At 47.0% G+C, this 13,940-nt stretch overlaps 1 protein-coding gene across 1 annotated transcript in view; it reads right to left on the reverse strand.

Moving 5' to 3' along the window:
- Positions 1-2,110: 2,110 nt before the first annotated feature.
- The window catches only part of NCAPH (non-SMC condensin I complex subunit H), a 39,592-nt gene continuing 27,762 nt past the window's right edge, over positions 2,111-13,940 (reverse strand). Inside the window, exons 13-18 of the mRNA XM_081100646.1 lie at positions 13,737-13,847; positions 10,073-10,255; positions 8,923-9,033; positions 6,518-6,609; positions 6,064-6,139; positions 2,111-2,622 (exon numbers count right to left, since the gene is read on the reverse strand). Coding sequence (XP_080956772.1) covers positions 2,563-2,622; positions 6,064-6,139; positions 6,518-6,609; positions 8,923-9,033; positions 10,073-10,255; positions 13,737-13,847 — 633 coding nt within the window. The 3' untranslated portion in view covers positions 2,111-2,562. The remainder of the gene's footprint in view (positions 2,623-6,063; positions 6,140-6,517; positions 6,610-8,922; positions 9,034-10,072; positions 10,256-13,736; positions 13,848-13,940) is intronic.

The following is a 13,940-nucleotide window of genomic DNA, read 5'->3' on the forward strand; positions in this document are numbered from 1 at the left end:
GAGGCGGGAGAGGCTCCTGCCACAACCACTGTGCTGGCAGCCGTCAGCCTGGCTTGTGGCTGAGCAGAGCTCCCACTGTGGGAGCGCACTGACCACCAGGGGGCAGCTCCTGCACTGAGCGTCTGCCCCCTGGTGATCAGTGTGTGTCATAGTGACCAGTCATTCCCAGTAGGTCTGCTGTTAGGGTCAATTTGCATATTACCCTTTTATTATATAGGACTAGTGGCCCGTTGCGTGAAATTTGTGCGGGGGGGGGGGGGGGGGCTTCCCTCAGCCCAGCCTGCACCCCTCCAATCGGGAACTCCTTGGAAGATGTCCAACTGCCGGTGGGATCAGGCCTAAACCAGCAATCAGACATCCCTCTCGCCATCTGGGACTGCTAGCTCCTAACCACTCACCTGCCTGCCTGCCTGATTGCCCCTAACCTGTCTGCCTGCCTGCCTGATCGCCCCTAACCTGTCTGCCTGCCTGCCTGATCGCCCCTAACTGCTTTCCCCTGCCAGCCTGATCTTGCCCCCAACTGCTCTCCCCTGCCGGCCTGATCTCGCCCCCAACAGCCCTCTCCGCCTCAGCCCCGACCACCATGTCTTTGTCCAGAAGGAAATCAGACATCTGGAAGATGGCTGGTCGACCCAGTCTAATTAGCATATTATCCTTTTATTAGTATAGATTATATAGGATAGGATTGCTCAAATGGGGGGAGAAGCTTTTCTCAGCAGGAGGAGATGCTCTTGGCAGACAAAAATACATAATCCCTATATCTGGACTGATAGCCAGCCATATGCACTATACTGCCAAAGTAGTCATTAAAAAAATTGAACCGCTTTCTTACACCTTATACCAAATAGCTGTTGCTCTTAAAACCCTCCTCAGCCCCCACTTTAGATTCTGCCTTCACAGTTCACCCAGATTAGGTTCTGATTAGTCAGTTTCTATGCCAAGCAGTGTCAAAAGCTCCGCCTCCTAGGCAGCCATTGGCTCCTCTCACTTCACCCAGATTTGGTTCTGATTGGTTGGTTTCTATGCCTGTCAGCATCTCAGGGCCTGATCAGAGAGGCCCAGAAAGAAACAGTTGCAGCTGCTGGCAAAGGCAAAGCCCAGAGAGAGAGAGGCAACAGCTGATCAACAGCTGCCACGGAGACTGCGCATCAGACCCTGCCTCTCTCTTCCGGCCTCTCTCCGGGCCTGATCCGCAGCCTCCTCGGCAGTCAGTGCTGGGTCGCCTGCAGCAGCAGCAGTCAGTGTTGTGTCACTACGGCAACCCAGCACTGACTGCAGGACTGACTTCCAGTCGGTCGACCCTTCGGTCATTATGGACCCTGTTTTTATGTATTAGGATTATTGTATTATTTTCCATATGAACAACTGTAAACCTACTTTTGCCCACCATGTGTTTAGGACACAGTCTGGAAAGCCCATTCCTGGGTGGAAGGAATTACTTGTTCTTTGTTGTGTGTAGACTATGGCTTAGAAGCAAGTTATTTATTATCAAGAGTACTTGCCAATTAGACTTCATGGCTTCTGACCTAGCATCCAAAACCTCTGTTTGCCCAATGAATGGTGAGAGAATGCTCTGGCAGAGACAAGGACTGCCAAGGGCAGAGCCACCTGGATCCACACCTACAAGCATTGAGTCTGTGATCTGAGCAGCATATAGCAGAGTAGCTACAAAGGAAGGCCCCAGAAGCAATTTCCTGATTCAGAGCCAAGCTCCTGATGGTCAGCTGCCCATCCTTATGAAGGTTCCCTGAACTTTGTGTCCTGCTTCTCCTTTAGCAAATGGAGTGAGACCAGCATGCTCCTCACAGTGATGCTGAGAAGGCTAATGAAGTCAGCGAGCCACAGACGGTATTTAGGAGCCAGCTACTGTTACTGCCGTCACTCTGCAGCAGAAGTCATAGGCCGCATGGATCCCATCTCACAATCTGGGTCTGCAGCCAGTGATTTCTCAGGCCCCCCCACCCCCTGCCACGAGACACACCATTGCAGCACCTCCTTAAGCAGCTCTTGCCTCACGCTGACACATGGGTATCCTGTCTAGCTACCAAGACGGCACTCCCTTGAGTGTAAAGACCAGGTCAATACTTATCTAATGGTACTCACATATTTTGCCAAGCTTGTTAGAATTTTATTTTTAAGCATTATATATACATTTATAAGTGCACATGACATATTTTATGTACATGAATTAGGTAGCTGGTAAAGGATCACAGATGCCTACTGGGAAATTCTTTTCTACAAGAGTAAAAGAGTGAGCAGAACAACAGATCCATTTAGGACACTAAGCCTATACACAAATACAGAGAATGCATGTAGGTTTCAGAAACGTACTCTCACCCTCTCCTCCCGCCTAGGGGTCACAGGGCAGAAAGCTCTAATCAAGGGCGAGCTTCTGGTGCTGGTTCCCAGACTGAGAGGGACAGGAGGGAAGAGCGACAGGCAAATGGGCACCTTGGAAGTTGGCTCTGGCCTTGCCCTGAGCCCCACATTGTGGCACCCAGTGGAGATGTCCTGGTCACTGAAGAAGTGATGAGCCACCTCCTGTTGAATTCTCCCGTGAACTCAATCCCCTTGCCTCACGAGAACGTCGGAAAGATCCTCGGTTCCTTCCAGCTTTAGATTCTGAAAGAGGACAAACACACATGGATTCTGATGCACCAAGAATTAAAGGATCGCAAAGCAAATCCTAAGTGAGGTAACAAAGAATGAGGTTTGTCCCATGACTATAAGCAAAATTATCACAGCAAATATAATTTGGATGAGAGAGCTGGTTCCAAATTCTTGCCAATCGCAGGGGAAAAAAGCAGAGAGCGAGCCTTCTCCAGCTCTGGTTCTCACAACAATCTCTGTGTTCAGGCCCAAGAGCTAGGCTACCTGTCCTGAAAGAGGGAGGGAAGTAGATGGGAGGCTACTAGGAGTCACAGTGCGTTTACTAACCTCTCCAGGCCCTCCTCCCCCACCCTAAACCCCATCCCTTAGTGATGGCTACACATCTGTTCTCTCCCCTATCTCTGTGCAGGCCTTTTCCCACCTCCCAATTCTTCCCCACTCTCCCAGCCCATGAAGTCTCCACCAACCCTAGGCAACCACTCCCCCAGGACAAAAGCACTATAAGAGTCCTTCTTGCCTAACCTCACTCACCCCTCCCTCACTCGGCACTGGAGGGAGATAAGGTGTGCTGCGCTGAGTATCCACCCTATTCTAGCACTAGTGTACTTCCAGACTGCTAACGATGGAAAGCTCAGATCATGCCTCCCTGGTATGTCTGCAGCTTGGAATCCAGAAGTTGCTTAGGCATGGCTGATCAGTGACACACTGCTGGCATTCACGAAGGCAGAGGGCCCAGCATCCATCATGGGTCAAACCAAGCCCCATCACACTGTATATGAGGGGCTCATTACCAGAGTTCAGATCGAAGGGAAAGACTGGGAGAAGGCCAGAAAATGTGGGGAGATTTCTCTTGGTGGCTCCAAGCTGAGTCACCACAGGTCCCTGAAGATTTTCCGTTACTGTCAGAGCCAATGTTACCAGTCACATCTCACACAGCCCAAAGCCAGGCCCCAGTTATGGCCTCCGTGCTCACCAAGAGGTCATGGTGTGGGCCTACCTCCCCATCCTTCAAATGCTGAGGCCCTGGGGCCCCTTACAGAGACTTATCAGAACCACAGGAACAAAGCCAGCACAGCCACTGGGAAGAACAGTGCTGGAGCCTGGGCTTCGCTGACCTGCTCAGCAGTGTCTACTTGGCCCCAGGCTACTTGGGAGGTGAGTGAGGGCCACAGCTGCTCTCAGGGGAAGAGGCAAGCCTCTGAGGAGGCGCACAGCCCGGGGGTGCTCTGCTTGTCAGACTGGGGCTTTGGAGGTGCCCCACCTTTCAGGTGCCCATGTGTGCTAGGACCAGCACCTCTGTCCATGAGGATAATGGGAGATCCCAGGCCTCCCAGGAGAGCTCAGCAGCAACCCTTCTGAGTGTCAGACAGAGGGTGGCTGGCGCATCTTTCTCCTCAGAGCCCTTCGTGGATTTCTTGTCAGGTATAGCTTTTTATTCATTTTTTTCCTTAGTCATTCTTTCCTCTTGTAGTTGGCTTCTGAGTTCAGACACCTTGGATGTGTCAGGACTCACAGAGAGACCTTCTCGCTAGGAAACCTGGCTCCCACACCTTCCTGACTCTGAGCAGGACACTACAGCAGCTGTGAGTTGTGCTCCTGGGTCAACGCCTGTCTAAAGTTGGCTTTGAGCCCTAGCCGGCTTGGCTCAGTGGTTAGAGAGTCAGCCTGCGCACTGAAGGGTCCCAGGTTCTTTTCCAGTCAAGGGCATATGCCTGGGTTGCGGGCTCAATCTCCAGTGGGGTGCATGCAGGAGGCAGCCAATCAGTGATTCTCTCTCATCATTGATGTTTCTATCTCTCTTTTCTCCCTTTCTCTCTGAAACCAATAAAGAAATATATTTTTTAAAAAAATAATAATAAAGTTGGCTTTGATGCACAACTGCTCACTCTCAGGAGCAAGGCGGGTTTATTCTGTTCTGGCTCAGGTGTTGCCCAGCCTGGAGGTTACAGGCCCAGTGGACACCCCATAGACGGACACATGCAGCACGAGGCTCTGTCTCCATGGCTCTTTTATATCAATTCCCAACCCAAAATCAGAACTAGCTTCTGCCAAATGAACTGTGTCATCTTCGCTAAGGTCATGAGCTTACAACAGCTGTGGGCAAACTACGGCCCGCGGGCCAGATCCGGCCCATTTGAAATGAATAAAACTAAAAAAAAAAAAAAAAGACCGTACCCTTTTATGTAATGATGTTTACTTTGAATTTATATTAGTTCACACAAACACTCCATCCATGCTTTTGTTCTGGCCCTCCGGTCCAGTTTAAGAACCCATTATGGCCCTCGAGTCAAAAAGTTTGCCCACCCCTGGCTTACAAGGTGGCAAGAGAAGTGGTCCCTGATTCCCAGAGGTAGGTTCATGGGGATTGGCTGGAGCTGTGCTACACAGGCTGCCCTATAGGGCACATTCCCAAGGGGCCTGACAGTCAGTCCAAAGCAAAGGCAGGCCTGGGAAACTAAGCCAGTCATCACTGCTCCCGATGTCATTAAGAGGTCAGAGGTCAGACACTGGCCCATAGTAATCTCGGGCACTGCTCCCAACACCCCATTTTTGCTACCATTCCAATCCAATCTTATCAATCTTCTAAAACCACACTTCAGGTGTCATGCGCCTCTCCCCTCTCCCTCTAGGGCAGGACACCTGCCCTAGAAAAGGTTGAGCACCCAGTGATGGCAGTTAGGCATCCCTAACCCCAGTGATACAGCCCGAACCCAGCCCATGGCCTGCTACTCCAAGTACGGAAGTCTGCATTAGGGACCAGCCTGGGGAGACCCACGGACAGCAAGTCTCCAGCAGCACCCACCGCACATACAGGGTGCCCCCCGCGCCCCTGCAGCATATACAGGCTCCTGAGAGGGTGGGTCACCGCCTGCTCTTTCAATAACCATCCCACAGCTGCTCAGCTCTGCTGGACAGCGCGGCAGTGAGGAGCCTGGCACACTGTCACAGGTGGCATCTCTGCTGTCTCCGTGCTTATGACAGATATCTCCATTCCCAAGACTTTCCTCACTGCTCTTGGTGGCCCCACCTGGCTGGCCGCTGCCTCCATTCCTCCCTTTCTTTCTCCCTGAGCATCTGACTTCCTGCTACGCTCTGCTCTCCCCTCTTCTCCACCATGTTTCCCATATGTCTTGACTTTGTCTCTGACATTTTAGGCCTTTGAAGCCTTTAACATGCAATGATGTAAAAGTACTTTATGTTTTCAAGTTAGAAACACACACATTTAATATTTTCCCATTTGGGTCTTCCTCGTTCTTTTTATTGCTAATCACACCTGACGGCCTTTTTCTAAGTTCTTTCTTGGTGCCTGGTCAGTCCTCTGGGCTGAGGGTACCACACAGGTCACTGTACGGAAGACTCCCATCCTATGAGGGAGCCCAAGAAGATCTGATAGAAAGTTTAAGCAGGTGGACACAAATAGCGAACACACCCATGCTTACCAGAGCCACCTACCTTTTCATTGGCTAGATGCAGGAGACAGGCAAAGGCCAGGGGTATGGAGAGGTTCTGAGCCATGAGGGGCGGCAGGCTGTGAAACAAAGGGCAGCATTTATCTGGGTCACTGCAACTCTAGGAACAAAGGCTCTTTCATCTACATGAATACACATGTCCAATGAATAAGCTAACGAGAAACAAAGAAATACTTCAGATGCATTTTATAAGCAGGTTTTTCCAGGTTGTTTTTTTTTAATCTGGAAATAAAATTTATCTCCTGTTTCATTCCAATCACTAGTGCAGAAAAATGCCTTTTGAAAGTTGGTCTATATTAACTCACTTATCAAAGCAGAGAAAAAAATCAGCTAGAGTGTTAGAACAGTAGTTCGCGTGTGGAGAGTCCGTCACACTTAACAGTTTGGGCAGGGGCAAAGCTCAGAGGAGACGCCAGCCCCCGAGGGCTGGCACGCACCTCTTCTGCAAGTCCCATGTGAGCCTGCTGAGCATCTTCTTGTCAGCCACCTCCACCAGGTCCCCTTCTTTCCCAGTCTCACTGTGGTTTGTCTAAGAGAAGAAGGATATTCACAGATCAGACACCTGGGCCAGGTTCACTTTTGAGGGAGCAACATAAATTTACGAAGTTCTATCTCCAAAAAGGAAGTCTGAACAAAACCGAAACAATTTCTTAGACACATTTTCAAGGGAAAGAACCCATAAAGGAATCCAGTGCCTCAGCCCTAGACATTTTTTTTCAAATGTGATGTTGATTACCAGTAGAATTCAGGAAAGGAAAAACTACAAAGAAAGTAAGAAAAAAACAATAAAATAACAAAAAGCCATGATCATTTATAGCTTCAATTAGACCACATAGTCAAGGGCAACACAGAATCCATTATCTAAAAGTAGACTTAAGCTTTCCACTTAAAACACACACAGAACACACACACACACACACACACACACACACACACACACGCACACAGCGGCCTCCTTACTAGCAGGCAAGCAGGTATAAAAGGATATTATGGCTGGTATTTGCATTAAAAAACTCAGAATATGGCTCTAGCCGGTTTGCTCAGTGATTAGAGCATTGCCCACAGACTGAAGGGTTACAGTTTTAATTCTGGTCAAGGCTACGTATCTGGGTTACAGGCCCGATCCCTGACTCCAGTCAGGGCATGTGTAGAAGGCAACCAATCAATGTGTCTCTCTCATATCAATGTTTCTCTCTTTCAGTCTACCTCCCTTCTACTCTTTTTAAAAATCAATGGGCCGAAACCGGTTTGGCTCAGTGGCTAGAGCGTCGGCCTGCGGACTGAAGGGTCCCGGGTTCGATTCCGGTCAAGGGCATGTACCTGGGTTGTGGGCATATCCCCAGTGGGGGATGTGCAGGAGGCAGCTGATCGATGTTTCTCTCTCATCGATGTTTCTAGCTCTCTATCTCTCTCCCTTCCTCTCTGTAAAAAATCAATAAAATATATTAAAAAAAAATCAATGGAAAAAAAATAATAAAATAAAAATCAATGGAAAAATATCCACAGGTGAGGATTAACAACAACAACCCCTCAGAATCTGTACACGATGAGGTGTGTGTGTGTGTGTGTGGGGGGGGGGGGACCAGAAGTGAATATAGGTAAAATATTAATAATTTTTAGAAGCGAACGTTCACTAAACTTTCTATTTTTGCTCTATTTTTAAATCTGTTTGAATATTTCTATAATAAAAGGTGTGTTGTGTTTTTAAAATAAACAACAACAAATCTTTAATTAACCAGAATCCCTGGAGGACAGGGTAGTATGAGTCATTGAGACTCAAAGGTTAAAGAAGAACCCCCTTCTTACTTTTTTGTTTGCTTGTTAATCTTCACTGGAGGATAATTTTTCCATTGATTTTACAGAGAGGGAGGGGGATGCGGAAAGAGGAGAGATGAGAGAGAAACATCGATGTGAGAGGCACATTAATTTGTTGCCTCCCACACAAGCTGCAACTGGGGCGAGGAACCTGCAACCCAGGTGGGTGCCCTTAATTGGAATTGAACCCACGATCCTTCAGTTCACAGGCCAATGCTCTAACCACTTTGCCATGCTGGCCAGGGCCGCCCCTTCCTACTTGTCAGAAAGCACATTTCTCTGATGTTCACATCCCATTCCATTTTAGTTGATAAAACTTCATAAACACGACAGAAGCTTTATCTGATATCCAAGACTACACAGCTCAGGGTCCTCATTCAAAGCATAATTTTCACTTCTCAGCCAGCAGAGAAGTACAAGAGATGGGCGGACTTTGGAAAGCTCAGAACACCCCTGAGCAGAGAGGTCTGAAAGGGTAGACAGAAGGTTCTAGTTAGTGGAGAGTTCCATTCAGTTAGAGCGTGGTAATCAAGGTTTCACCTTGCTCAGGAGAAAGAAACTATTTGACAGCATAATTTTTTTTTTTTTACTTTGTTACTTAGAATACATTTCCCAAACCAGAATTATTAGATCAAAGGGCTTAAAATTTTATGGCACCTGAGATGACAGAATTTGCTCTCCAGAAGGGACATTTATCAACTTAAACTGTACCAGCAGTGAATCCATTTCACTGCCAAGCTGCTATTTGAAAGCAAGGTAACATCCTTTCGTTGCTTGGCATTTTGATCAGCGGCAAGGCTGAGAAATGTCCACGTTACTATCTCTACCACCTTGTGTGTGACCTGTTCACACCCTCGGTTCACTTCTCTCAGGTGTGATGCCATCCTGGTGTGTTTGAGTGACACATTCCGTGTTGGCACTCTAGATCCTGGAGCCATGGATACCGGCAGCTACCCACCCACCACCCTGCCGGGCGCTTAGAGGAGTAGTGGAGCCCTTCACCTCCAGCACCTCCATGCCTGCTAACCTCCGCGTCCACTTGAGTGAAGTCCGTCAGCAAACTCCACATGCTCTGCTTCAACTTCTTCATGTCCATCTTTTTGGCAGTTTTGGCATAATGAATTTCAATTTTATTTACCTGAAGTAAGTATGTGACAAAAGTAAAACTGAGCAGAAGAAAGAGGCATTTACCATCAACATACTGTAAAATGAGAGTCAGGGAGTCAAGTAAAGAAGAATCGCGTTTAAACTACAGCATTAAAGAGCTTTCTTTGGACATATTAAAATGGAGTCCTTCACTTCAACCTAATTATTCTTGCTCAAATATTACCTTGGCCAACCTGGAACTCCAGTGTAAAAGAGAGGGTGAATCTCATAAACAACATGTTCCAAAATAATGTATACACACTTTTAATGATTACCAAGTGTTTACTAACATACACTTCATTGTCAAAATTTAAAAGAATCTACAGAAATGAATAATTGGTTTTGTTTTTGTCAATGCCTGTTTTCAAACTGATGACCATTCTGGTCCTGGCACTGCTGCTAACGTGAAGCAATGGAGTCACAAACACCAAGAATCATTTTGTTTGGTATTTGTGTGCCCTTAATCATCCACTGTTGCCGGTTTGGTGCCGTAAACTATCTTTTATGTATCCCATACAAAAAAAAGTCTAGTGGCACTTTGTTCAAAGCTTAGTCTGGCTTCACCCATTATTTCAAATCAGTTAAACCTGAAAAGGAGTGAAAATTAAGTTATCATATTTGGGGGACACCCTATAGATGAGCCTATCATCTGCTATGAAACAGAAAAATGCTTAATGCAGGTATTTTAATATGAACTGAACCTGGCCAAGATTTTCCAGAGCCGAACAGCTAGCCTCAGCCAGTTGGCACAGAAACCCACTCTCTCTGCCCACAGCCTTCATTCACACACTTCATGCGACTGGTTTGCCACATGCAGTTTATCACCACTTTAGAGAGATGGCTTGTTCGGCAAATCCAATGAGTGCCAGTTCATCCCCACCGTCCTAATTAAGAATCAGCCACTTGGATAGCAATGGCTTAAAATCAAAAAGAAAAAACTCAACCTCAGACCAATGTGACTCTCATTCAGGAAGCAAACGACACAGATCTCAGGAGAACACCAGGAAACAGAATTCATGTTCCATCTTTACCTTCTGAGGCTCAGCTACCAGATTTGACTCTCCGTAGCGAGTGATGTCTGATCCTTGGATGTCAGGCGGGTCATTATCCTCTTGTGCTGTCTTAGGTGAATGGCAAGGATACGCTGAGAGGTCAGAGGTCCCAACTGGTCCCACAAACAAGTCACCCGACTCTTCATAATCACTATCAGCAGCCTGCACAAGGAAACAACTCTTTAAGTTTGGCAGAAGCTGTGGGAGGGGCTTAGACATATCCCTGAAAGAGAGTCCGTGTTTATACAGCAAGAGCAGAGGGTTCATTATGCTAAGTCAGCCGAGGTGAACTTCAAGGTACTTCTAGTTATCCTCCCGTGGTACATAAACCCTACTAGGGAGACATGTTAATAACACGACCGTGGAATGAGAGTTAAAAGGAATACAGTCATCACAACAGCTACAGGGTCCCCTTGACTTCTAACAGATTTAGGGTTTCATTTTACAGAAAGCATTCCTGAAATGGGTGACCTGTCAGGAAGCCAGAGCAAGGGTCCTGCTGGGAGCCAGTGAGAAAGTCAATGCTGGCTGAGCCCAGCAGCAACAGATCATCTCTCTGGGTGGGGCCCTGGAATGGTTTAATTAGCTCTCCGTGGGACTTTTAAGCATAATGAAAGTTGGAGAAACACTGGTCAAGAGGTCAATCTGAATTTCCACCAAAATATAAAAACCCAACTCTCATCCAAGCAAGAAAACAAGGTGAATAAACTATCCTTCCAATTCTTTTCCCTCTCCCACATGCAGCCTGGTGTCTCCCCTTGCAGTCATTTCCACTTGTGTCTAAGCAGCAGACTCACCGGAATAACCCTGACACTCTCTAGTCCACAGACCTACAGACAGAAGCAGCTTATACAGAACCAAGAGTGAGAACCAACAGCCTGGTCTCCTGAGACCCACCCGTGAACTTTTTTCCGTTAGCACCCAGCATCTTCTCATGTCCAAAATTTCATCTCCCTGACCAAAATATCAGCTCCTAAGAACAGAGTGTGTTTTTTCTTTTCTTTTTTTAATTTTTATTTTTTAATTAAATCTTTATTGTTCAGATTATTATAGTTGTTCCTCTTTTTTTCCCCCATAGCTCCCTTCCACCTGGATCCCACCCCACCCTCTGCTCTTACCCTCCCACACTGTCCTCATCCATAGGTGTACAATTTTTGTCTAGTCTCTTCCCGCACCCCCACACCCCTTCCCCACCCCACCCCCCCCCCCGAGAATAGTCAGTCCACTCCCTTTCTATGCCCCTGGTTCTATTATAATCACCAGTTTATTCTGTTCATCAGCTTATTTATTCACTTGATTTTTAGATTCACTTGTTGATAGATGTGTATTTGCTGTTCATAATTTGTATCTGTACCTTTTCCTTCTTCTCCCTCTTCTTAAAGGATACCTTTCAGCATTTCATATAATACTGGTTTGGTGGTGATGAACTCCTTTAGCTTTTTTCTTATCTGTGAAGCTCTTTATCTGACCTTCAATTCTGAATGATAGCTTTGCTGGATAAAGTAATCTTGGTTGTAGGTTCTTGCTATTCATCACTTTGAATATTTCTTGCAACTCCCTTCTGGCCTGCAAAGTTTCTGTTGAGAAATCAGCTGACAGTCGTATGGGGACTACCTTGTAGGTAACTAACTGTCTTTCTCTTGCTGCTTTTAAGATTCTCTCTTTGTCTTTTGCTTTTGGCATTTTAATTATGATGTGTCTTGGTGTGGTCCTCTTTGGATTCCTTTTGTTTGGGGTTCTCCATGCTTCCTGGACTTGTAAGTCTATTTCTTTCACCAGGTAGGGGAAGTTTTCTGTCATGATTTCTTCAAATAGGTTTTCAATATCTTGCTCTCTCTCTTGTTCTGGCACCCCTATAATTCGGATGTTGGTACGCTTGAAGTTGTCCCAGAGGCTCCTTACACTATCTTCATATTTTTGGATTCTTTTTTCTTTTTGCTTTTCTGGTTGGGTGTTTTTTGCTTCTTCGTATTTCAGATTGTTGACTTGATTCTTGCAATCCTCTAGTCTACTGTTGGAAGTCTGTATAATATTCTTTATTTCAGTCAGTGTATGCTTAATTTCTAGTTGGTCCTTTTTCACAACCTCGAGGGTCTCACTAGACTTATTGAGGATCTCATTAAATTTATCGGTGGTCTCACTAGATTTCTTGAGGGTCTCACTAAGTTTATAGGTGATTTCTAGAAAATTCTTGAAAAATCTTAAAAGTGTGGTTTTGAACTCTATATCCAGTAGTTTGCTTTCCTCCATTTCTGTCATTTGTGTCCTGTTTCTTTGTCTCCGCATTTTTTATGCTTCCCTGTGTTGGTAGAGTGGCTTTCTGTGCTAGGTGTCCTATAGGGCCCAGTGGCTCAGCCTCCCCAATTACCTGAGATGGACACTCTTGGTGCACCCCCTTGTGGGCTTTGTGCACAGTCTTGTTGTAGTTAAGCCTTGACTGTTGTAGGTAACACTAGGAGGGATTGACCTCCAGGCCAATTGTCTGTGAGAATCAACTGTGTCTACAGTGGGAGAACTTCTGTGCTGAAGACACCCTTCTGGGCAAGACTTGCTTCAGTGGGGCTTTGGTGCTCACTGAGTCTGCCCCCTGAGTGTGTCCCTTATGGATCTGAGGAGTTGTAATCTGGATGGTCCCACTCTGACCACTGGGTACACTGGCTCTTGGATCGCTAAGGAGGTGCTAATTTAGCCTCTGCCTGAGGCTATCCAGCAGGAGCTCAGCTGTGAAGGAATGCAAGCTGCTGTGGGGCCTTGGGCCAGCTGCAGTTGGTTAGGTAATTTTCAGATTGCAAAGGGCCAGGCCTTTCATATGCAAAAGCTTCTGTGCACAGCTTGGGTGAAGCGGGGTCCCAGGGGATCAACAGGGTGGAGCAAGCAGCTATAGCTGCTCCTCAGTCCTGCCCTAAGAGGTCCCACTTCTCAGTGTCCCGGTAATCACTGCAAGCACTTCTGAGAGAAAGCTGCCCTCAAGGTCCGACCGATGCCAGACAGTCTAGCCTCTCCCGGTATGAGTCTGGGTCCCCAGAGACTCGCCCGGAACTGGAGTTCAGAGCAGTTGGGAGCTTGAGACTCCCTCCTGATTGAAAAAGACAACCGTGTCCTCAGCCGCCAGCCCTTTCCGCGTGCGCTCCGTACCTCTGCACTTTACTTCCACACCGCACCTCCTCTGAGTCTCGGAATGCTTTTCTCTTTCCTTCTAGTTGTAGAATTTCCACTCAGCCAGCCTTCCTGTGGTTCTGGCTGATGTCTGTTTTATCTTTTAGTTGTATTTTTGAAGTGGTTGTGCGAGGCAGCTATTTCTGGTGTTTACCTATGCTGCCATCTTGGTTTCTCCCAGAGTGTGTTTTCTTTTAAAATCCCAAAACAGCTAATGCAAGTACTTTGCACATGCCAACAACTCCATGCACATATTGACTGGGTTACTGAAGCGTGTCCACTTTTCTGCAAACAGGGCTAACAGTAAGGCAGGCTGAGTTCTGGCTGTGTCCTCAGCTCTGCTCAGTTCCCTGATTCCTGGGGCAGGGCAGGCATCTGAAAACTTTCACCTGATTAAAACCCTACAGCTCCAACACATGGCAGGGGTGATGGGAGCAGGAAACACATACTATGGTGCTTGGAGGGGAGGACAGCTCTTTGCCTTTACCTGTAATCCAGGGCAGAAGTTGGATGTGTCATTAGGGTTATTATAGTCATAGTCTCCAATTTCTTCATAATGCTGAGTCCCCGTCTTCTGGCCTCGGGCGATCGTAAGTATCTATAACGCAGAAAAGAAAAACTGCAGAAAGCAATTTCTAGAAAAGCAACCACTCAACTGGATCCCTATGTTCAACCTTCTAGAATTTAGTCA

This window comes from Myotis nattereri (assembly GCF_964212035.1).
Source record: "Myotis nattereri genome assembly, chromosome: 10".
NCBI classification, from domain to species: Eukaryota; Metazoa; Chordata; class Mammalia; order Chiroptera; family Vespertilionidae; genus Myotis; species Myotis nattereri.